Genomic DNA, 22,869 nt, shown 5'->3' with positions numbered 1-22,869 from the left:
CTACTGTAAAAACTATTAATCTCATAATTTGTCTTTTTTTTTTTAAATCAAACTTGAAGAGCAACCTTTGCAGATGATATCAACAGGACCAAGCATCATACCTTCTTCCAAACACCTTCAAAAGGTTTGCCATCAGATAAATCAGGACAAGTATGGATAATAAAGCTTAATCAGATTAAATACATACTCATTTCATAAATAACAACAATTGCAGCATATTTAGTGTATCACCATATTCCATTAATGGAGCATCAGAACATATGATCATCGGGGTGTAATTTTAACTCCTAGTAGTTTTGAAGAGGAACTGCAGATGCATTGGCAGTACGTATGAAACAAATTTCAAGGGGATTTTCTGGACCCAACCCAGGATGTAAAAAGAAAGTAAAACAAAGGAAGAAAACAAAATTTAAAAACAATTTATAGAGATAGTAAGAGTGTGAAAATGATGCTTGAGATCTAGCTGGGAAGCATAAAAATAACACAAACACTCCAAATTAATTTCTGTGTAACATCATCAATGGAAGTAAGAAATAAGAACTTACAATAGTGATCCCTGAAGTCAGTGAAAATCCGAAACATGGAAGCCTTCCATGGAAAAACTAACAAAAAATAGTAACTCATCAGGGACTGGGTTGGTATAGGGACCGTACATTTTTAAGTTGTTGCAAATAGGGTGTACTATCACCAAAATTCTTTTTCGCACGCCTCTAGGATGTTAAATGTAGATGTTAAATAAAGTGGGGTCAAGAACTGTACCTTGTGGCATTACAGGCAATAATTGTAGAAAGTCAAATGGAAAAATAGACTTACTTTGCTATTTTCAACCATGTACAAGTCACAGATAGTGTATAAAATTTCATCCAAGTAATGTTTGGTGAAAATTAGGTTATTTCCCGATAATAAAGTTATTATTATGAGTAATTGTTGTTAAATTTTGAAATATTGGCGGGTTTATAATTGCCTTGTGGGCTCGAAGTAAACAAATAGGTTTCAATTCTGCTGATTCTGTTATACTTGTTTTTGTTATTTTCTTATTATTGTGCCGAAAATAATTATTATTGACAAGTAAATAATCTTTGTATCGGGTCTGTCATGCTGATCAATGATTTCGTGTTTGAAATTATGAGCGCACAGATATGGGAATGAGTGCTAAAACAAGTCCGAGGTAACTGAGAAATTTCTTTTGGTAAGAGAATATTTTTGGCAATTTTCTTTCCAAGGACAATTTGAATGAACAATCAGTATCCAATGGTCCAAAATAACAAATAAGGACGGCTATTGGTTCAAACAAAGTCTTTATATCGAAAAGAAACCAAAATGACTTAGGAAAAATGCCAAAAATAGCTCAATTTATACATTTTTTGCAATTTATAAAAGTACACACTAAGCAGGCTTAAAATTTTTGGCACAATATAACAATAAGTTATTTAACATGGCAAATTGTTGTTTACACACCTTTCTGAAAAAAATTCAAATCGAAAAGTTTAGATAGCTATTGAATATTTGATAGCATATATTACTTTATAGGAGATTTCCTAGAGTCTGCAGGGTGAAAAATTTTTAGTTTGGATGTTAAAAATTATTTTATTCTGCTTATACCAGACCCAACAAGCAAGGATAAAAATAACCAAGCTTCATTATTTTTTTTTTTTTTTTTGCTATAACTAGCTTAGCCTTATCCTTCAGAAATGTGTGGTTTTTAGTGACCGTTAGTTAATGATTATTTGGAGATCATGAGATGCAGTCTGGTGTGACATAGGTTTTATAAAAATATTTTCTTTATCTTGCCAATGTTTCATTCTTTATTGAGATCATCGTCAAAGCACTCTCAACATGACACACAATAATGACACATCTACTCGGAAAACAAACACTTTGAGCTCTGAAGATGATCTCAATAAAGATTGAAACGTTGGCACGATAAAGAAAATGTTTTTCTAAAATCTACATCACGTCACACCAGACTGCATCTCACGATCTCCAAATAATCTTATACTCAGAGTTGCCGGGGCAAGTCTATGGCGTTTGCAGCCCCAGGAAGTACTCGTATAAGTAGTTCTCGCTGGTTTGTTTCAGGTCCATGGCATTGAGTTTTAAAAACAACAAGCATCATCTCTTTTTCTTTCCTTTTCATCGTCTTTCCTCATTTCATTTCATATTCTTTCCTTGCTGTTTTTCTTTCTTAATGTCGTTTTACCTTTGATTATAAATCATTAATATTTGAGAGAATATATTATTGTTTTGTTTATTTTTATTATTATTAAGATGTAAGATGTCATGTTCGGGGTGTGTAATATTCTGCACCATTTGAGAGCAATTTTATTCCCCATTCTGTACCTATAGCACACCAGGGAGTACTAGTTCATCAAGAAATTTGAAAAACAAGAAAAAAAAACCAGTCTATTATAGTCTCAGAGATTGAATTTCTTCTACAGTTACGTTGAACATCCCAAAACACTTCCTCCTGCAGACAAATGTAGCGTTGCAGTTTGTTATGTTGGTGGCTGCTCTGCTTCTTTGCAGAATCTGCACATGCCTTGTTGGTTTATGCCAATCTTCTTGAGATACCTATTCGATCTGTCTGAGTTTGGAGTGTCCTGTTAAGAATCCCGTCAGTTTTGCTTTTGATGCATTCTGTTTTTTCTTTCCTTCCCAAACTTGCTAGAATGTTTTATGTTCATTGAGTGAATACCACTGTTTCCTCATTTTCATTTGGTATTTTTGTGTAAGATATCCAATGATGGTGTGAATCACTATGCCACAGAAGGGTTCAGGCACTATCAGCAGTATAGCAGCCCCCTTCCTTGCAAGGGCATTCACTCTCTTATTGCCCTCACTGTTACATGTCCTGGGACCAAGTGGAGGGTGACATTATTTTGCATAGCTAATCTGTTTAATTTAATTTAGCTTGATGACTACTTGGCTATCTGACATGTATGTAGAAAAGTATACTTTTTCTTTTTTTTTCGAACTTAAGGCAGCCTTTGATTCAGTAGATATGAATTCGCTAATTATGAAGCTCACAAATCTGGGTTTCTCTTTCAAAATACTGAAGATTCTAAAATCTATTTGGTTTTACAGTGTCAGCTGTATAAAATAAAAATGGTATTTCGGAGTTTTTTTTCAGATTAAAACGGTGTGAGACAAGGGTGTCTGTTAAGCCCGAACCTATTTTCTTAGTTTTTGGATGACTTAAGTTTCATTCTTGAATGTACCGTCACCATAGGGGGTAAATTTGTAATGATCCTTTTGTACATAGATGATATAGGTCCTAGTAGATAAAGTCAAGGACCTTCAAAGAAATATTAACCCATTAGAAGCTTTTTGTAACCAATGGAATGACCGTAAACCTGGATAAATCTAAAATTTTAATTTTTAGGAAAGATAGTAGGCAAGCTGCGTCAGAGAGTTGATGAAACTACAAGGGTAGGAAAATAGATGTAAGTACAAAAGTGTAGTACAAATACCTAGGGGTCAATGTGTTCTCGAAAATGTCTTTTCCTGATCATCTACAAGCAGCACTTGCTAAATTTGCAATTTCAAAGTATTTAACAGCTATAGATAGTTCTTGTCTGTGAATTCAAAATAAGTTTGTGTCTAACGATTATAAGTAAAGTACTGAGTAATGTATATTTGATAGGAGGTAGTGAAATTCCGTTAAGGAAGATAGATGGTAGTGAAATCCATCTAAGTGCGAACTTAATATATTATTTATTTATACATGGGTCAATGTCCATTACAACATCTACAATGGTTTACAATGATAACTTTACAATATAGTTTTTTGACCTGATAAAAACTGTCATGGAACCAATCCACATCGAACTTGTTGCCTTTTATCATGAGCTGATTAATAGGACTCATTAACAGATAGTTTGTATTGTACACTTGATAATAGAATACATTATAATTTCTCAAATTGAAACTAGGCACATTGAATTTTATCATGGTTAACAGTTCATCACAATTTATTGTCCCATTTAGTAGCTTGTAAAGAAATCCCATGTCAAGTAGTTCCTGTCTGTTACTTAGACTGATTAGACCTATTTGGGACATTACATGACCATATTCATGGGGGTCTCTTCTTATCCCGAGTTTGAAAGCAGTAAATCTCAGAAATATTTTCTGTACTTGTTCTAATTTGGTCTCCTTCACAATATAGTGCGGATTCCAGGCCACACTGCAATATTATAATTTTGTGCGAATAAAAGTGCAATATAAAAGCTTGAATACATTTGTATGATTGAAGTCAGCTGATAATCTCATGATAAAACCCAGTAGTTTAATCAGCTCTCAATTTACCAATGTGTACATCAAAAGACAGCTTTCTATCAAATGTAATACTTAAATCTCTTATTTCTTCCACTCTTTCTAGCGTAACACCTTCAATCTGATAGGTATAGTTAATATTATTTGTATTTCTACTGTATGTCATAACTTTACATTTTATTGTGGTGGCACCATAAAGCCAAACAGTCTAGGTCACTCTGGAGCAAGTTACAGTCCAAGACCGAGGTCACGGATTTATATAACTTGACATCATTGCAAACAACTTAATTTTGCTATGTTTAATGTACAGAGGGTCAAATAATACATTTATAAAAATTGTAAATAAAACAGGGGATAAGTGATCACCCTGAGGAACACCAGATGTCACTATTTTTGGGTTCGATACATAATTGCCACATCCATCCGGCCCTGCATCCATGCATACCATTGTAATCCATCAGGCCTTGCATTACAATTTATTATTAAACTATTTAATTTTTTACGAGTTATATCACAGCTAATTATCACAGATTTAGAATGGGTTTTACTAGCACAGCTAATACAGGGGATAAATAAATAAATAATAAAATATAAACAGGTAATAAATAATAAAATAAATACAACAAATATTAGCTATTTGTTGTATTTATTTTTCATCTTTTGGATCAAGACTCTGCAAATGGTTGTGAGTTCAGATGATTTGGTTTCAGTCTGGTTTCATGGCTTTGATGGTCTTGTATAGGCAGAGAAGAATTTTTAACTTTAGCGTTTCTGCCCTTATTTTTCTTTACATCTTACTTCAGCTTGACCTCATGTGTGATTTTGGTTCAAACAGTTGGCTATTATGATTTAATTTCTTTTTGTTTTTTCTTCCTTTGTTTAAATTTCTTTTTACATATATGGTTTGGTACAGAAAATTGCTAAGATCAGCCTTGAATTGTGATTGCGCTCCTCACAGTTTATGCTACAATTTTTATCCAATGTATATGCACAGGTTTAAACTGATCGGGCTTGATTTTCCATATTTCAGCCCAGATTTATTTGGTTGCAAACCTTCGAAAGTAGAAAAATGGTTTAATGCTCAGTCCTGTCACTGCTGTATGCAAAAGGTTGCAATGTTTACATCATTCATTTTCAGAAAGCTACTGGTATTCCACTTCAGGTCTCTTAGATCTAGAATCGTATTTGCACTTCAGGATTTTTAGAAACCTTGAAAAGAGGGACCTATGTGACAGGCCGAAATGTATAGACAAAAAACAATAAATAAATCTCAAAGCTGATGTCGGTGATTGTATGCATTTTAATGAATTCAACTTTTTAACATCGACCAGAAAGAGAAAGAAGGGAGTTGTATTTGTTCGTCCATCGGTTCTCTGCATAATTTCATCAGAATTTTTAATTTCTTAATGTTGTTTTTTTTCTAAAATATTTATATACACCTTTCATGTATTCTTTCTTTGTTAAATTAGTTTAATTTATAAATTAATCAAGTTTTTTTTTACTTTTTGTAAATGATTTCTAATTGATTCGAAATTGATTTGATTTAAATGGTTCTACTCACAGATTTGTTGTTTACAATTATTATTCACGTCGAGTGACGTGTGCAATTTACTCAACTTCAACCTGATATGTTTAATGTTCTAAATCTGGATCATTGTGTGACACTCACAAAAAAAAAAGTGAATCGACATAATCACCCCGCCTTTATTATTTCTATTTATTATGAGATTTTTAATTGTTTTAGAAATGATAATTTGCAAACAACTGACTCCAACCTCAGTTGGGATGTATCCCCTGATGAGCTTGATGTGCTGGAGGATGAGAGGAGCGAGAAACAACTGTCCGCACTGGTAAACAATATTTTTCTTATGATAAATTGTAATAAAAGTTTGTTATTTTACAATTAATTAATTGATTTTTTAAAGGTGCGAAATTCTTATATGCTACACCTTAAGAGGTGTCTAATTAAGAATTTTGAAAAATGGTCAGAAGCGTCTGATTCAGAAGCTAGAAAACCTGATGAAAGCAATATTGTAAAATACGCAAAACTGCTGGAGAAAAAGGCTTTGAGGAGTTGCATGCTAACAAATATTTACCAAAAATCAATGGTGCAGCTGGTAATTATGTTTTTAATTACATATGCTTAAATTTTATAATAATAACTGAAGAATTTGCATTAATATCTTTATGCATTGAATTTATTTTTGTTACAGATATCAGAAATTAAGGCGGCAACGCAGAAAAAATTACTGTATAATGGTTTTGTAGATAGTATCGTACAATCAGAAACAGATTCCGTGATGAACCGTTGTGATAAGTCAGTACAAACTGATGAAATTGAAACTTTGTATACAGAATTTGGCCCTTTTTTAAACTCTAATCATACTGGCCAAGAAGCAAAAACAATTAAAAGGACAGAAAGTTTAGACAGTTACGAAGAACTCTTAAATATGCTCATGTCTCCTACAAATACCCCTAAACCAGTCGAATCCCCTTTTGCCAACCTACCCAGGCAAGGTTTGAACAAGAATAACGTCTTGAACAATAACAAGAAAGAGTCTTTAAATGTGGATGAAAGTGAAGCTGACTTTCAATCAATGAAAGAGTCAAATATTACCAGGCCCCCTCTTGACGACCGTTTGCAAGTCCTTGCCGATCTATTCGCTGATCCTGTTTCACCCATTAACATAAAAGAACCTGAAAGGAACAATCAACCTAATAATAAACTTCAAATTATAGAAAATAAAATTGTACAAAACAAGAGAGGTTTTGAACACCATTGTCATATGCAAAATGTTTTGCCGCTCGATTGGTCTGTCGAGTTGTCCGCACAAGAATGTAATTTAGAAATTATCTTACAAAGTTTATCACCTGTGAAAAGGATAATCGTTGAAAAGAGGTTTAAAGATTTATTCGGAAACGAAGATACTGATGAGTGTGTCATAATTTCAAAAGAAGACAAGGACGCCTGTCGCAAAAAAATCGCCGCTATTGTGGTCGCCGAGTTGACTCCGCAGTACAAAAAAGGAAAAATTTCTACAAGATCGGTGTTTAAACTACTAGCAAAGAAAATCACCGAACAGATTTTACATAAATCATACAAGCCTCGTAAGTATTTCCTTTATTAAGTAATATCTGCAATTTTAATCATCCTTGTTTTGTTTTTTCAGAACCTGAAATGGTAAAAAAAAGTGTAGCGGACACATTAGCCAAGGTACCTCAGTTTAATGACGTTGCTGATCTCAATTATGTTTAAAACTATTGAATATATTACAGTTTTGCTTTTGTAACAATATAATAGTATTAGTAGTTAACCCACCTGGCAGACGGACTAATGTCCATTGTCTTTTGTAAATTTAAATGTAAAATTAGTAGTTAACCCTAGGAAGACTTGTTTCAGTATCAAAGTATTTATCAATTTTATGCCCGTTAGTAGTATGTACGTTTCAAAATGACAAGTTCATTGAATTTCAACTGTGATAGAATATCCCTCTACGAGGTTAGATAAGATGAAAAGGGCATATGCATTTTATTTGCTTGTGTTTATTTTATTGAAAAAATAATTAATTTTTTATTTTACTGCGATTAATACCTAAAAGTTTTGGTAGAAGAAATTTTTTTTAAATAATATATATTATATATTTCTTTAACATTCACCATAGCAATTTGTTTGTAGTAGTTTAACAAAAGTTGCAATCCTATAATGATGCCAAAGGTGGTTTTCTCTGTTGTGTTAATTTTTTTAAAAACATAATACAGAAATTTTTGTAAAACAATTATTCAATGTAAAATAAACTTTTTTTTATGATAAATATTTTGTGTTATGTTGTTATAAATATTTCTTCGTAAAAATTTATCTTTACCCTTATAAATTAGTCAGTCTATATGTCAAGAGTAAGAAAAATCAATTTTACAGTTTGAAAGGGCAATAATGGTTCAAGAGTTTAATAATGATTAAAAAGTGAGGTGCCTGCAGTATTTTTTGCATGTTTTCATATAGATCATTAAATAAATTTCATAAATATTCTCAACAAAAGGGAAGATCAATTCTTCTGCACGTTCATTTTCTACATTAACATATGATAATTTTGCATTTTAGAAATGGGGTCTCTTGGATTTTATATCTTGTGCATATATATGTTATCTAAATTAGCTGCAACATTAAATCAGTAATATAAAAATTGTAATATTTGAAATAAATAAATTTTATAAATTAGAACAAGTTTGTTCTATTTTTAATATGCAAACTGACAAATTGGTTTGTGTATGTAGGTCAGTAAGGTCCAAGGGAATCAATATTTGGGTGAAGCTGGTAGCTTAGCAACAAAGGTCCCACCCCTTCTTCCATTTTATCCAGCATCTCATAGGGTAGGAAAATTGTTTTATTTAGTTTTTTATAAACATATCTATTTTTCCATTGAGCCAAATATTTAAATATATAGTTCATCGATCATGGAGTTTATACAAAATGTATACCGATTTAATTTTTACACGTAAAAAGAATTAACAAGTCGATCTGATGTATTTGAATTTAAGCATGAATGCTTTAACACTCTGCGTTGCTATTTTCTTGACAACTGTAAAAGCGACGAATCCAACTTATTTCAATGTTGGAGGAGTACTTAGTAACAATGCAAGTAATATACATTTCCAGGAAACCATAGCTGTAAGTACCTATAAAAAGTTTGTATTTTATATTTAATAATTTTACTACAATTAAAAATCATGTTTATTTTTAGCATTTGAATTTTGATAGCCAGTATGTACCCCGAGGTGTAACGTACTATGCAACAGCCATTTTAATAGATGCCAATCCTATCAGAACAGCTATTAATGTCTGCAAGTCTTTAATTGCCAATAGAGTACGTAATTTAGTAAAATAAAGCCAGAAATATTTATTTTTTGAAATTGGAAATAAATATCAATTTTAGGTTTATGCTGTGGTTGTTTCTCATCCGTTAACAGGAGACCTATCACCTGCTGCAGTCTCATATACAAGTGGTTTTTATCACATTCCTGTAATTGGAATATCTTCAAGGGATTCTGCATTTTCTGATAAAGTATTTTCTTAGCGATAGAATTTTATTGATTGGATATTAACTCGCAATTGCTTTGTAGAATATCCATGTTTCTTTCTTGAGAACAGTACCTCCTTATTCTCACCAAGCGGACGTCTGGGTCGAGCTGCTCAAGCATTTCAACTACATGAAAATAATATTTATACACAGCTCCGACACCGATGGAAGGGCGATACTAGGCAGATTCCAGACAACTTCCCAAAGCCACGAGGACGACGCTGAAATTAAAGTTCAAGTTGAGTCCGTCATTGAGTTTGAGCCTGGAGTGGACAATTTCACATCGCATTTGTTGGAAATGAAATACGCTCAAGCCCGCGTTTATCTCCTTTATGCTAGGTGAGCAATTTTACATATTCTGAACAAAAACTAAGACTTATTTAAATTTTAAATTATAGCAAAAGAGATGCCAAGACTATATTCAGGGACGCAGCTTTTCTGAACATGACAGAAGGAGGATATGTATGGATTGTGACTGAGCAAGTTCTTGAAACGAGCAATGTACCAGTCGGCACACTCGGACTCAAACTTGTACACGCTACAAATGAAAAAGCTCATATTCAGGACAGCATGTAACTATAGAAATTCAATAGCTTTGTCATCGATCATCCTGGTCGTTTGGTTTATTAGATATCATCATACAATGACATCCATTATGTAGTCGGTCTGTGTGATATTTTCCCAATAATGTTCTTTTCTTTTATAAGGCAGCTAAATACAAAAATCCAAAAAACCAACTAAATTAGAGAAACCAGGATCACCTTGACCTTGGCACAATGTTTAAAAATATAAATTCTTTTTCAAATATATTTATATTATAAATTATGTTTGTTTTTTTACAGTTATGTCCTTGCATCAGCCTTAAGGGACATGAATCAAACGAGGAATATAACTGAGGCACCGAAAGACTGTGATAACTCAGGGTCAATTTGGGAAACTGGGAAAACTTTATTTGAGTAGGTGCCATCTTTGATTTGAGTTCTTACATAAAAAATATCTAGTTTTTTTATCATGGTAGAATTAATAACAATTATTAATAATAAACTATACATTTTGTCATGTAGGTTTATAAGAAAACAGGTATTACTGACAGGAGCAACAGGAAAAGTTGCATTTGATGACAACGGAGATAGAATTAATGCTGAATATGATGTTGTCAATGTGCAAGCCCCTAATAGACATATTTCTGTTGGCCACTATCTTTATAACAGTGTAAGGTTTTCATATTTGTTAAATATATTGATATTATATTATCTTCTCTTTATAAAATTTTATAATTGTGTAGGAACAAGACAGGATGAGGTTGAAAATCAACGATAACAACATAGTTTGGCCGGGAAGAGTGAGGAGCAAGCCCGAGGGATTTATCCTGCCTACACATTTGAAGGTGTTGACCATCGAGGAAAAGCCGTTTGTTTACGTCCGACCTTTAAAGCCAGATGAAGCTGCTTGCGCATCTGATGAAATACTGTGTCCACATTTTAATATTACCAATCACGACGGTATGATGGAAATTTTCCTTTGGTCGTCTTGTAAAGGACCGTGTGGATTATTATTTTTTTTTTTCAGACAGCCAAATGTACTGTTGCAAAGGATTTTGTATGGATATGCTGAAAGAGCTGGCTCGTACGATCAATTTTACATTTGATCTTGCATTATCCCCCGATGGCCAGTTTGGCAACTATTTGATCAAAAATAGCTCCGGTATTGTTTTACATCAGTCTATTTAAATTAGGATGCAATACAGTTTTTGTTCTGTTTTTTAAGGTGGTAAGAAAGAATGGACAGGTCTCATAGGAGAGTTGGTTTATGAAAGAGCAGATATGATTGTAGCACCTCTTACCATTAATCCAGAAAGAGCAGAATTCATTGAATTCAGTAAGCCGTTTAAATACCAAGGAATAACCATACTAGAGAAAAAGGTAATGGACTTTCATTAAATTTTATATCTATAAATGCTTTATATTTTTTTTTCTCTTTCAACAGCCATCTCGGTCATCAACTTTAGTGTCATTTTTGCAACCATTTTCAAACACACTTTGGATTCTTGTAATGGTTTCTGTCCATGTTGTTGCATTGGTGTTATACTTGCTTGACAGATTTTCCCCCTTTGGGCGATTTAAACTGGCAAATACGGATGGGACGGAAGAAGACGCCCTTAATCTTTCAAGCGCAATATGGTTTGCCTGGGGTGTACTTTTAAACAGTGGGATTGGCGAAGGTTAACTACCACAATGATTTTATTACATTTAAATCTGTGTAAACTTATGATTTTATTTTTAGGCACACCCAGGAGTTTTTCAGCTCGTGTACTCGGAATGGTTTGGGCCGGTTTCGCTATGATCATTGTCGCGTCATACACTGCCAACCTTGCTGCCTTCCTTGTTTTGGAACGACCCAAGACTAAACTATCTGGCATCAACGATGCTCGAGTAAGTTTCAACAAAAAAATCCATTGCATAACTGTTTTTAAACTGTATATTTTTATAGTTACGGAACACAATGGAAAATTTAACATGTGCAACTGTGAAAGGTTCTGCAGTTGATATGTACTTTAGAAGGCAAGTAGAACTGTCAAATATGTACAGGACGATGGAAGCAAATAACTATAACACTGCCGAAGAAGCAATACATGATGTTAAAATTGGGTAATTGTAAACTAGACATAAGATATAAAAATATTGTGCTAAATCAAATAATTTAATTTCAGAAAGCTGATGGCTTTTATCTGGGATAGCTCTCGGCTTGATTTCGAGGCTGCACAAGATTGTGAATTAGTCACAGCAGGAGAGTTGTTTGGAAGAAGTGGATATGGTATCGGCCTTCAGAAAGGATCTCCGTGGGCTGATGCTGTGACTCTAGCTATATTAGACTTTCATGAAAGTAATTAAAATTAATAATATTGAAAACAGATACAGTAATCATAATTAATGTTTAGGTGGATTTATGGAGAGTTTAGATAATAAATGGATTCTACAGGGAAATCTTCAACAGTGCGAGCAATACGAAAAAACTCCTAATACACTCGGACTCAAAAATATGGCAGGTGTATTTATTTTAGTAGGGGTCGGTATATTAGGCGGAATCGGTCTTATTATTATAGAAATGGCATATAAGAAACACCAAATTCGAAAACAGAAACGAATGGAACTAGCCAGACACGCTGCGGACAAATGGAGAGGTGTGATTGAGGTAAATCACAAAATATGGTGTTATTTTTTTGATATTAAAATTAATTAATTTTTAGAAGCGAAAGACATTACGAGCCTCTATGGCTGCTCAGCGAAGGTTAAAGGCAAATGGCATTAATGAAACTGGAGTTAGCCTTTCTGTCGAAGCACTACCTCGAGGTGTACTCGATCTACCCAGCCCTGTCAGAGCCTGGCCAGGCGCCTGCCCCGTCAGACAGAGATCACCATCCGACAATTTATCCCATATGCCAGCCTAAGAAGAATTATTAAAAGAACCAAAGAGTAGTTTTCATAGCGAGAAAATGTCTTAGCTGATATAATAAAATACAAAATACAAAAATAACTAGGAATAGAAACCAATTGGAAAATGTTTGTAAATATGATTACTATTTTTTATGACAGGGGCAATCGATCAAACACATATTTCAAATGGTAGTTAAATTGTTGGACATATTATGTGTAGAGTAGATCTGAATGGTTATCAGTTTATCACTAAATGAAAGTTTAAATTTGTTATAAAAATATAATATTTCTTTTTATAAATTTTACGTTTTATGTTTTTACAAAAATGTCCTTTCATAAAATCATTAAAAAAAAACAAGACAAAAATCTGTACTTTGGCTGTTTCTGATCATCAGGTATGTTTTAGGTTTTTTTTTATTTATTTAATTATAAAGGCATACAACCACGATGGGTCAAAACTGTCTTGATGATGAATTAATCGATGAGAGAAGAAAACAGAGAGCGATAGGCCTGGAGGGGCAGGGACATCAAGAGCGGGCGCACCCCCACAGCGAACCAGACACCACAAGACCAGGCAAGAACCAGACTCCCAGACCAGCTCCTCTCCACACAAGACCTTAGTGGTGAGACAGTGGCAGACTTCTCAGAGGGCTGCGCATGGTGTGCCAGCATCCGCAGCCCTCCCAAGTTCCGGGGTTCAAACTCAACCCAGAGGCCAGCCCCACCCACCCCCGGCCCCCCAGGAGCCTACTCATTGTTTGTCACAATTTATCGGTCAACCCAGTTTCAGTTAGGAACTCAAAAAGCTTTCTAATGTTAGCTGGGGAATCTTTCAAAATTTCGGTCACATTGTTTCCAAGCTTATGTTTGACCCGAAGGTCTTCGTAGTTTCTGCATGTTGACAGAATATGCTTGATGGTGATTATTTCACCACAAGTTGTGCATCTTGGGGGAGGTTCTCTGGCCATTAGGTAACCATGTGTTAGTCTTGTGTGACCTATCCTGAGCCTGGCCAGCACGGTTTCTTCTTTTCGAGATCTTTGCATTGCTGTGTCCCACTGTCTGACACTTTCTTTAATTTCTCTGAGTTTGTTATCCTCGATATTTCACCATTCCGATTGCCAGAGGTTTCAAAGTTTTCCTTTAATAAACACAGCAAAGTCTTCACATGGCACTTCCGGTATGTAAATACCATTCGATGCAGCACATTTCGCTGCTCGGTCAGCCTCCTTGTTGCCTTTTATACCACAGTGACCTTGGGACCCACAAAAAACTAACTGCTGTACTCGTACTATTTTTTATAGCAAGTAAAATCTCTTGGATTCTTGGATTTATGGAAAATTTGTTTTTGATGGTTAATAGAGCAGAAAGGGAATCTGTGCAGACAACTAGGGCTGTGCGGTTCAAGTTTAGGATGTTAATGCATTTATTGATCGCAATTAATTCGGCAGTGTAGTACTACATACCTGAGAAAGAGAGAACATCATTTTTCTATCCTGATAAACAAATGCCGCTCCGACACGTTTTTGTCATCTTCATTGACTGTAGGCCATCGCCTGCAGACCTCAAGAGAAATACAAAAAGTATTTAAACCTGTAGTCTTCTTCTAGTGGTATGCAACAATGAACTGAACATTCTTAGTAAAATGTATTATTTGCCTATGATATGTATAAATTTTTCATCAGAATTGCTAGCAATATCCAAAGTCCTAAAATGGACTACTCACATATGGTTTTCTACACTGTTTGATTACCTGACAAGCAATAACTGATAAATTCTTGGATCAGAAAATAGATGTCATAAAATAACATTCATGTGGTCTCTGGGAAATGTGGATTATGTGGAAATGAGAAAGCCGACCTGACATATGGGAGACAACAAGTAGCAATAAATTATAGGAAATAAAAGATACAACTTGGAAATGGCAAACAGAATAAGAATCAGACATACAAGACTGACCCATCGCCAGGAAATCTCCACATATCTGTTTGATATGTAATGAGAGACTGTAAAACATATATGTACTTACCATATGTTTCAGGGAAGATCAGATTTCCAACTACCAGAGTCCTTGCATGAGATGCTGGGCAATGGTACTTTCTTGTTTCTCTATTTAACTTTTTACAATGAACAGAGCTTATAAAACAAATATAGTCATGTAGATTTGGTTTAGATTGGGGGGAGCTTGGGGGCTTATGTACGAGGGTGCACCCTTAGGAAGGGTTCGGTTGTGGATGCTTGGCGGGGTGAATAAGAAAATTCCTCCCAGGTCAGTTGGGGGTATGTGGATTTTTCCATAACAAATATATGCAGTGTAAATGATTTTTATCCAAAACCCACGAAAAAAGCCCGGTATCATACAGATCCTCAAAAGGACGAGTGCTTGCCCTGACAAGCTCTTCCTTCTTTCTTTCCTTCTCCATATTCAACAGGAGCCCATAGTGTAGTTTGATGAAGAAGACGTTGATGTTAAACTTGTATTTTATTTAACACACAAAAGTATGAAAAACTTACCAAACTCTGAACAATTGATATATATAAAAATAGCATAAATTATATTTGTTCTCTAAACCGTTGATATTTTCTTATTCTATATCTATTACATACTTCTTTAATTGTAGGCTGATTGCACAAATGAAAATAATTAGGGATTACAGAATTTGTAATTGTTAAAAATGTACGATTCTGAAAATGTGGCAGTTTAGAAAATTTTGGTTAGGATAAGTTGACATTTTTGAAAATATTTTAATAATTTTATACTAATTTACATGAATTTTGAACAGACTACAGATATGTATAAGTCTAACTCCCAAACTCTATTACTAACATACTAATTACTCTGATGTTCAAGAGGAACTTTTAGAAAATACAAGGAAAAAATTAAACCAACAAGAAATGCTGGATTGTTCTACTTATATATTCCAAGTAACAAAATTGATGAGAGATGCCTAGATTATATGGCAACTATTTATTTTACAAAACCCCTTAATCATTATAGATAAATAAATGTAGAGTAAAAAAAAAAATTAATTTCAAAAGCTGGTAACATTAATAATTTTAAACATACACAACTCGGTTAAAATAAATAAATAAATTAAGTAAAAAATTTAAATCAATACAATAACAAAACTATCTATTATGACTAAACATCCTCATCTCTCAGAAGTCTATTAATTTAATTATAAAAGTTTTGCCTCAACACAAACCTGGGACAAACAAAGAAATTTCTATTTTTATGAGATTAATGTGTAATGTACTAAGGTAAAATGTTTCTTACAACTTATAGATAAAACTATTGTATAAATTCAAAAATGTAAAAGAACCAAAAATAATAAATAAAAATAGTCTAAATTATCTTTTTTCTCTGAACCTTTTTTATTCTTCTTATGCTGTCTTATTTCTTATTTTTGGCTAATTATACAATCTGAAAGATTTATTGAGTAGATAACTTGAAACTACAAAATATATAATTGTTAAAAATGTACATTCCGAAAACTTGGTAGTTTAGAAAATATTGGCAAGAATAAGCTGAAATTTGGTAAATTTTTACATTTCATGCTAATAATTTTATACTGATTTACCTGAATTCTGAATGCACTGCAGCATTTTGCTTGTATTTTATATATATAAATAGTCTAAATTATTTTAGTTCTCTGAACCTTTGATATATTCTTCTTTTGTATTAGTTCTTTAACTTTTTCTATTGTTTATTGTTGGTAAATGGTACAATTGAAAGGTTAATTGTGAAGATAATTTTTAACTACAAAATAAGGAATAGTTAAAAACGTAAGATTCTGAAAAAATTTAGAAAGTATTGGCTAGGATCAGCTGAAATTTGGCAAATTTTAACATTTTATGCTAATACTCATTTTAGAGATAGCATTTAAATTCTTCACTTCTTATTTAATTATTTGGTAAACTTGTCTGTTGGGTAAAATATACACAACAAAAAAACCACCAAATTTTTAACTACAAAATATGGAATAGTTAAAAACATAAGATTCTGAAAACTTGGCAATTTAGAAAATATTGGCTAGAATCATTTGAAATTTGTTAAATTTTTACATGTTATGCTAACTCTTTCACACTCATTTTAGAGTTACTATTTGAATACTTCACTTCTTACTTAATTATTGGTTAAGCTTGCCTGTGTTGTCTATTGGGTAAAATATACACAAAACCCCACCTCTATTTTTTTATTTTTTATATATTGCAATAATGATTTATTTAGTTAAAGTCCATACATACGCATATTTAAAAATTGTTTATACATTTTTAAAAACATATGTGTTAGTTTCTATGATCGCAAAAAGGATACTTATCTTACTTTATCTATTACATACTTATTTAACTTTTATACTGTTTATTGTGGCAAATGGTACAATTTAAAGGTATATACTGAAGATAATTTTTAAATACAAAATATGGAATAGTTAAAAAAGTAAAATTCTGAAAACTTAGCAATTTAGAAAATATTGGCTAGGATCAGTTGAAATTTGATAAATTTTTACATTTTATGCTAATAATTCTATACTGGTTTACATGTATTCTAAACAGTCTGCAGCATTTTGCTTGTATTTTACATATAAAAATAGTCTAAATTATCTATTTAGTTCTCTGAACCTTTGATATATTCTTCTTCTTTATTGCTTCTTTACCTTTTCTATTGTTTATTGTTTGCAAATGGTACATTTGAAAGATTTATTTAGTAGATAATTTGAAACTACAAAATATATAATTGTTAAAAACGTAAAATTCTGAAAATTTGGCAATTAGAAAATATTGGCTAGGATCAGTTGAAATTTCGTAAATTTTTATATTTTATGGTAATAATTTTATACTCATTTTAGAGTTACTATTTAAGTACTTCACTTCTTAATTATTCATCAAGCTTGTTGTTTGTTGGGTAAAATTTACAGAAAAAAAACCCACCCATATTTTTTTATTTTTTAAATAAGAAGGATTTATTTACTTAATGTCCTTGCATATGCATATTTAAAAATTGTTCATACAATTTAAAAAAGTCATATGTGTTAGTTTCTATGATCGCAAAAAGAAGGATACTAACATGATTATTGCAATATTAATTTAGGAAATTATTTATTTTTATTGACGTTTATTGATGAAAATCATTTGGACTAAGAACATAAGTATGTTCCAGTTGGAAGTAGTTGGAAACGAGTTGGAGGGAAACCTTTAGGGAATGGATCATTGCCGGCTCCCTCTATCCAACGGCAGGTTATTTTTTTGTTATTTACGTTGTTGTTTATTTCTTTTATTTATACAGAAGTTAAAAGAAAGTGTACTTTTGCATGGAATGGAGACAAAAAGACCAACAGTTTACGATCTTCTTCAGCCTGAGCTGCTCACCGTAGAACAACTGTGTGAAATCCTGCACACGGTTGGTAGGCTAAAAATGACATTTTTGCCCCTTATTTCCTTAAAATAGCAGCAAACAAATTGATATATGGAGAGGATTTGGTGGTGATTCGTAATAATTTTTAGACTAGAACGTATGTTTTAACACAAATACATATTTAAATGTTAACAGGAGAACCATAAACACGTGGTTTCTTGGAACAAATAAGGTCATTATTTGGCTTGTACATTTAAACTTCTTGGGCTGAATTTATAGCTTTACTGATCATCTCTTTGTCCTCTCAATGTTGCTGCATAACAAATAGAAATATTTGCATAAACTGTATGTACAAGTTACTCATTGCAAAAATCCCCTTTGGTTACTATCAATTTTGCAAGCTGATCCACCAAAAATGGATAATACGACTACTATTTTTGCTCATGGTTCTAAGTAGTGGAAAGTCAGATGGTGCATATTATGACTCCAACAATAAATATACTTTGTACCATCTCGGGGTGAATGTCCTTTTGGTTCCTGAATCCGCAGAATCTATCGACGATATGTATGACAGTAGGAGTGTTTTAATCATTTGGCTCCAAATCTTACAGTACAGAATTGGCAATTGAAATAATTAATAAATTAAATGATTTGAAGGACAAAGATAAACAAATTCTATTTCTATGGGTAAGAGGCCGCTGCTCGTTGATCGGAAATGTTAGAGCCGATGAACAGGACAAAGTGGCTATAAAAAACCAATAGTAGAAAAAAGGGTTTTAAGTGTCCCATTATGAAGTCATCAATGTTATTTAAAAAAAGAGCAATTGCAGGGCAGATTTAACTATTCAAGTACTGCAGAATTGTATAAATATATCTTTCCAAAAGTTGGTTCCCAGCCTTGGAACGGTACAGCTCTGTCACAATAGGCTTTTTTTTAACCCTCCACCACCCCGCTGTACCTGAGGAAGACCCCATACCGGCGGACAAACGCTTTAGCTTAATCAAATTTGTATATCTAAGGGATTTCAAATAAATAGGATAAAAATACCTCCTAACGATCTTTCCTTCAGGCGAGACCGCTGGTCGGTTTTTGAAGGGACCATATTTTCATTTTAAAACCTAAAACAAAAGGTCTTCCCTTGCTGGTTTTCCCTTGCACATTTACTTTTCCTTTGTTTTATTTTCTATCTATTTATATTATCTAAAATTTTCTTACCAAGAAGAGGAAAACAGCCCGTAACCCAAAACCTAAACCTATGTTTAATTATGCAATAAATAAATAAATAACAGTAATAAAACTCTAACAATAATAACAATATTTAGGACTTAATAATTAGAATAAATAGGGACTTGTTCATTTAAGCGTATTTGAGGCAAAGTCTTTTAATGCTCCAAAAGATTTGATATCACAGACTAGCTTTTAGAGATTAGGCAGCCATTCTGTTGAGGTGATGGTCTTTCGTAAATGTTCTCTTTCTGCCTTGAATTTGATACAGCTGAAGAGTTTATGTTCGGCATCTTCTTCAGTGCTGCAAACGGAGCATAAAGGGCTTTTCTTTTCTTATATTTATGAAGATAGGTTGCGAAGTTTCCATGTCCTGATAGCATTTGGGTGGTCCAGTAGTCGGGGTGTAGCCATTTTGCTTTTTGTCTTTTTTCAACACTTGGGAAAAATTTGGATGTTAGCCGACCTTTATTGCTATTTGTCCATCTTTCTTGCCATGATGCCCTTGTCATTTTTCTAAAGTACTCTTTTGCCTCCTTCCCCATTGTGCTTCGGAACCAGTCTATTTCTCCTTGGCTTGCTCCTATATCAATAGCCTCATTTTTCTTTTTTTTGCTGGATGACCACCCTTTCTTTAAGGACGGTCTATTGGCGGTGCGTCGGCTATTACTTGTAGGGTGTTGAAATCGTCCTGTACCCTTTTGTGGTTCTTATAAGAGCTACTTGTTGGCTTTGCTCTATTGTAGCTTTGCTTTTGCTAGGTAATCGTTTGGCCCATCCGGCTGCACCATAACTTACTATTGGGAGGAAGACACTTTTATAGATTGTGGAGAGCGCTTTTGTGCTAAGTCCATATTCCACTCTTGCTATTACGCTCAATCTATTGTACACCCTTCTTGTCGTTTCCCTTATTTTAATAGCGTGGTGTACTGGGTTCAGGTTATTGCCTAATATTACTCCCAAGTACTTGACTTGATCGCTTGGCTTTACTCGTTTTCCCTCTATCTGGATGTACGGGGGGGGGGTACCCATTTTCCCTTTGAGCATTAGGGTTTGGCACTTTTTGGGGGCTACCTTTAGCTTCGCAAGCTCACACCATTTGACAATTAACTCGACAACTGCCTGCGTCTTGTCGATTATTGCTTTTGTCGTTATCGTCACAATAGGCTGCATTCAAACCATAGTATCTGTTAAAAGTGCCTACATATAATTGGTCAGGACGGCGATCTGTGTACCATATGCAACTAAGTGAAAAACGTGAAATGTATTGTGTGATTCTGTCGAAAATTTGAGGCGGAAAGAAATACTCTTTTTCATATGCTTGACCAATGTAACAAAGCCATATAATTAAAAAAAAAAAAAAAAAAATAATGAGGACAGAAAATGATGAGGTTTATAGGGCTTTGGTCAATTTATAGAAATGATGAATGGTGGAATGAGTGCGGTGTTCAATGCTTTTTAAAAAGATAATTCCTACTCACAGTAAGTTGTTTTCCAACGATCCGGATTTCGAGCTTTTAGCTCATCATCAGGTTGAAGGAGTTCTACAAGAGAACGTGGTTGTAGAACTTCAAGCTGATGAGCTAAAAGCTTGAAATGCGGATCGGAAAACAACTTACTATCTTTTTAAAAAGGATTTTGGTCAATTTTGTTAAACAAACTGGCTGGATATTATAACTGCTATAAATAAAATAATAAATATTGACATAGCTGAAGTGCAAAGCGGTTTAGTTCAGAAGGAATATCGTAATCTACCCTATGTTCTTTCATGTTAATTATTTAGTTATATTGAGTTTTCATTGGTTTGTTTTAAATATGCGATAGAAGTTGCTTAGTTTATAATTGGTTCCTCTTAAATGCTAGGAAATTTTATCTTTCTTGAAGGCCTAACTACCTTTTCTCTGTGGCAGCTGTCTTCTGGGCTCAGATTTGTTCCTCTTGATTCCGGCATGTTCGAAACCTTGCAGTTATATTATTCATAGTGATGGCTAATGTCCAACTACTCTTTGGGTGTCATGGACAGGGGGTCCAACCACTTTACAATGTTTCTTTCAAATCGATGGGCTGTGCCAGTATACAAACCCAGAACCGCTAGAATGGCAAGTACAAGTCAGATGTCCTAACCACTCAGCTACCACAGTCTCCGATTCTATTCTGCATTTGTTTGTAGGTGAAGGTACATCCACTTCGTGATTGCTCTTGCTGCACTATAGTGTACACAGTGGAATTTGGCTTCCACTTGGAGTGATTCAAGATTAGTAAGGCTATGCCTACCTCGTCTGCACAGGCTTCCTGAGTGTCTGTGACAGGTACTCCATAAACCCTCTTGTGCTTTTGTCGAAGAGGTACTCTGAACTGTGCCACCTAGGCAACATTCTAATGGTTGTCTGACTGACTGACTTATAGGTTTGGATGTCGGATGGATTTATGCCGAGAAAAAGCTCGTTGAATCACTAGTGGGGATGGGTGTTCAATTCTCGCATCGCTCAGCTAGTTGTCGTTTTCTCTGTCCGCTTCAAACTGCATAAATATTCGTTGTTCTCGCACAAACTCGCATTGAATTCCATAGTCCATGGAATTTTAAACAATAATTTGAAAATAAAAATTGTAAAATGGTTTGACCCCTCATCCGCGTTACCTAATAGGTAGTTAAGGACATTAAGCCATTCTGTATGACAAATTACTTCACTTTTTTAAATCTAATAAAGTTTTTAAATAATTACTACAATAAATTTGTTTGTTTATAGAAATGTATTTCAAAAAATTTTTCTAAATGTAACAAAGAAGAACTAGTCGAAATATTTAGAAGGGTGGCATATCCATTACCACAAAGGCCATATTCTACTAAAACAATGAGGGGTAAACTTTTAGCGAGAAGGCAAAGCTTGGAAAACAAGAAAAGAACTTCCACCCCAAGCTTTAAGTGAGTATTTTAAGATTTTTTTTGTTATTTTCAATTTTGGGTGAGATTTGTAGTTTGGGTTATTAATTTTGTAAATTTAATCAATTTTAGGACGTTGACCCATGTTGAAGTTAGCCCAAGGAAGTCGATGGTTGCAGGCTTGTCAAAACAGGCTGATCAAGATACTCGGATCAAGCCTCCCATCGATTCGTCTAATTTAAAGCATAAAATAATAAAGTTAAATTCAACAAATCGAAGAAAAAGTGATGATTTGGAAAAGGTAGTTATTAAGGACAAGAGTAAAGAATGTTCCTCTCAGAAAGAAAGATCAGCGCCTTGCCAAGAAGAGACTAACGAGGATAGGGACGAATTCAACGGAAAGAAGCACAAAAAAATAAAAATAGACTTTTCCGACAAATCTGAAAAATCTACTCCCACGCCCAAGGTGGTCGATTCAAAAAGACTTTCAAGTTCAACAGAGGTATGACAAAATTATATATATTTATTTTTGAAATTATATTTTTCTTGAATTTCAGGTAGTTCCAAAGAAAAAACATAAAAGGATCGTTATTTGATCTGTCAAATTAATAAGTTGATTCTTAACA

The 22,869-nt window shown here is 33.5% G+C and overlaps 3 protein-coding genes across 8 annotated transcripts; all 3 read left to right on the top strand.

The window, feature by feature from the left end:
• The first annotated feature begins 70 nt into the window (after positions 1-70).
• LOC106661055 lies at positions 71-8,044 on the top strand. Of its 3 annotated transcripts, XM_024226938.1 has the most exons (6): positions 71-150; positions 215-324; positions 6,017-6,122; positions 6,198-6,389; positions 6,486-7,380; positions 7,443-8,044. In XM_024226938.1, exons 2-6 carry the CDS (start codon positions 314-316, stop codon positions 7,526-7,528), a joined length of 1,290 nt encoding a protein of 429 aa, XP_024082706.1. In that variant the 5' UTR covers positions 71-150; positions 215-313; the 3' UTR covers positions 7,529-8,044. The 3 variants fall into 3 exon arrangements, with proteins under 3 accessions (XP_024082706.1, XP_014239649.1, XP_014239650.1); XM_014384163.2 differs by lacking the exons at positions 71-150; positions 215-324 and adding an exon at positions 988-1,168 and having other exon boundaries at positions 7,443-8,043; XM_014384164.2 differs by lacking the exons at positions 71-150; positions 215-324 and adding an exon at positions 4,286-4,400 and having other exon boundaries at positions 7,443-8,043.
• Positions 8,045-8,600: 556 nt separating this feature from the next.
• Positions 8,601-13,082, top strand: LOC106661247 (glutamate [NMDA] receptor subunit 1). Its single transcript, XM_014384527.2, has 16 exons — positions 8,601-8,938; positions 9,012-9,134; positions 9,204-9,332; positions 9,391-9,686; positions 9,746-9,919; positions 10,190-10,303; positions 10,412-10,559; positions 10,633-10,849; positions 10,917-11,051; positions 11,115-11,269; positions 11,334-11,568; positions 11,631-11,779; positions 11,838-11,995; positions 12,058-12,230; positions 12,286-12,539; positions 12,595-13,082. The coding sequence occupies exons 1-16, from the start codon at positions 8,792-8,794 to the stop codon at positions 12,793-12,795; spliced, it is 2,808 nt and encodes a 935-aa protein (XP_014240013.1). The 5' UTR covers positions 8,601-8,791; the 3' UTR covers positions 12,796-13,082.
• Positions 13,083-17,811: 4,729 nt separating this feature from the next.
• Positions 17,812-22,869, top strand: LOC106661240. 4 transcript variants are annotated; one of them, XM_014384516.1, is made up of 4 exons: positions 17,812-18,019; positions 22,110-22,285; positions 22,376-22,745; positions 22,801-22,869. In XM_014384516.1, the coding sequence occupies exons 2-4, from the start codon at positions 22,215-22,217 to the stop codon at positions 22,837-22,839; spliced, it is 480 nt and encodes a 159-aa protein (XP_014240002.1). In that variant the 5' UTR covers positions 17,812-18,019; positions 22,110-22,214; the 3' UTR covers positions 22,840-22,869. The 4 variants fall into 4 exon arrangements, with proteins under 4 accessions (XP_014240002.1, XP_014240004.1, XP_014240001.1 ...); XM_014384518.2 differs by having other exon boundaries at positions 17,817-18,015; XM_014384515.2 differs by having other exon boundaries at positions 17,820-18,182.

This window comes from Cimex lectularius, unplaced genomic scaffold, assembly GCF_000648675.2.
Source record: "Cimex lectularius strain Harlan isolate CLEC.00 unplaced genomic scaffold, Clec_2.1 scaffold194, whole genome shotgun sequence".
NCBI classification, from domain to species: Eukaryota; Metazoa; Arthropoda; class Insecta; order Hemiptera; family Cimicidae; genus Cimex; species Cimex lectularius.
Note: the sequence above shows the minus strand (reverse complement) of the source record. Positions and strands in the feature narration are given on the sequence as shown.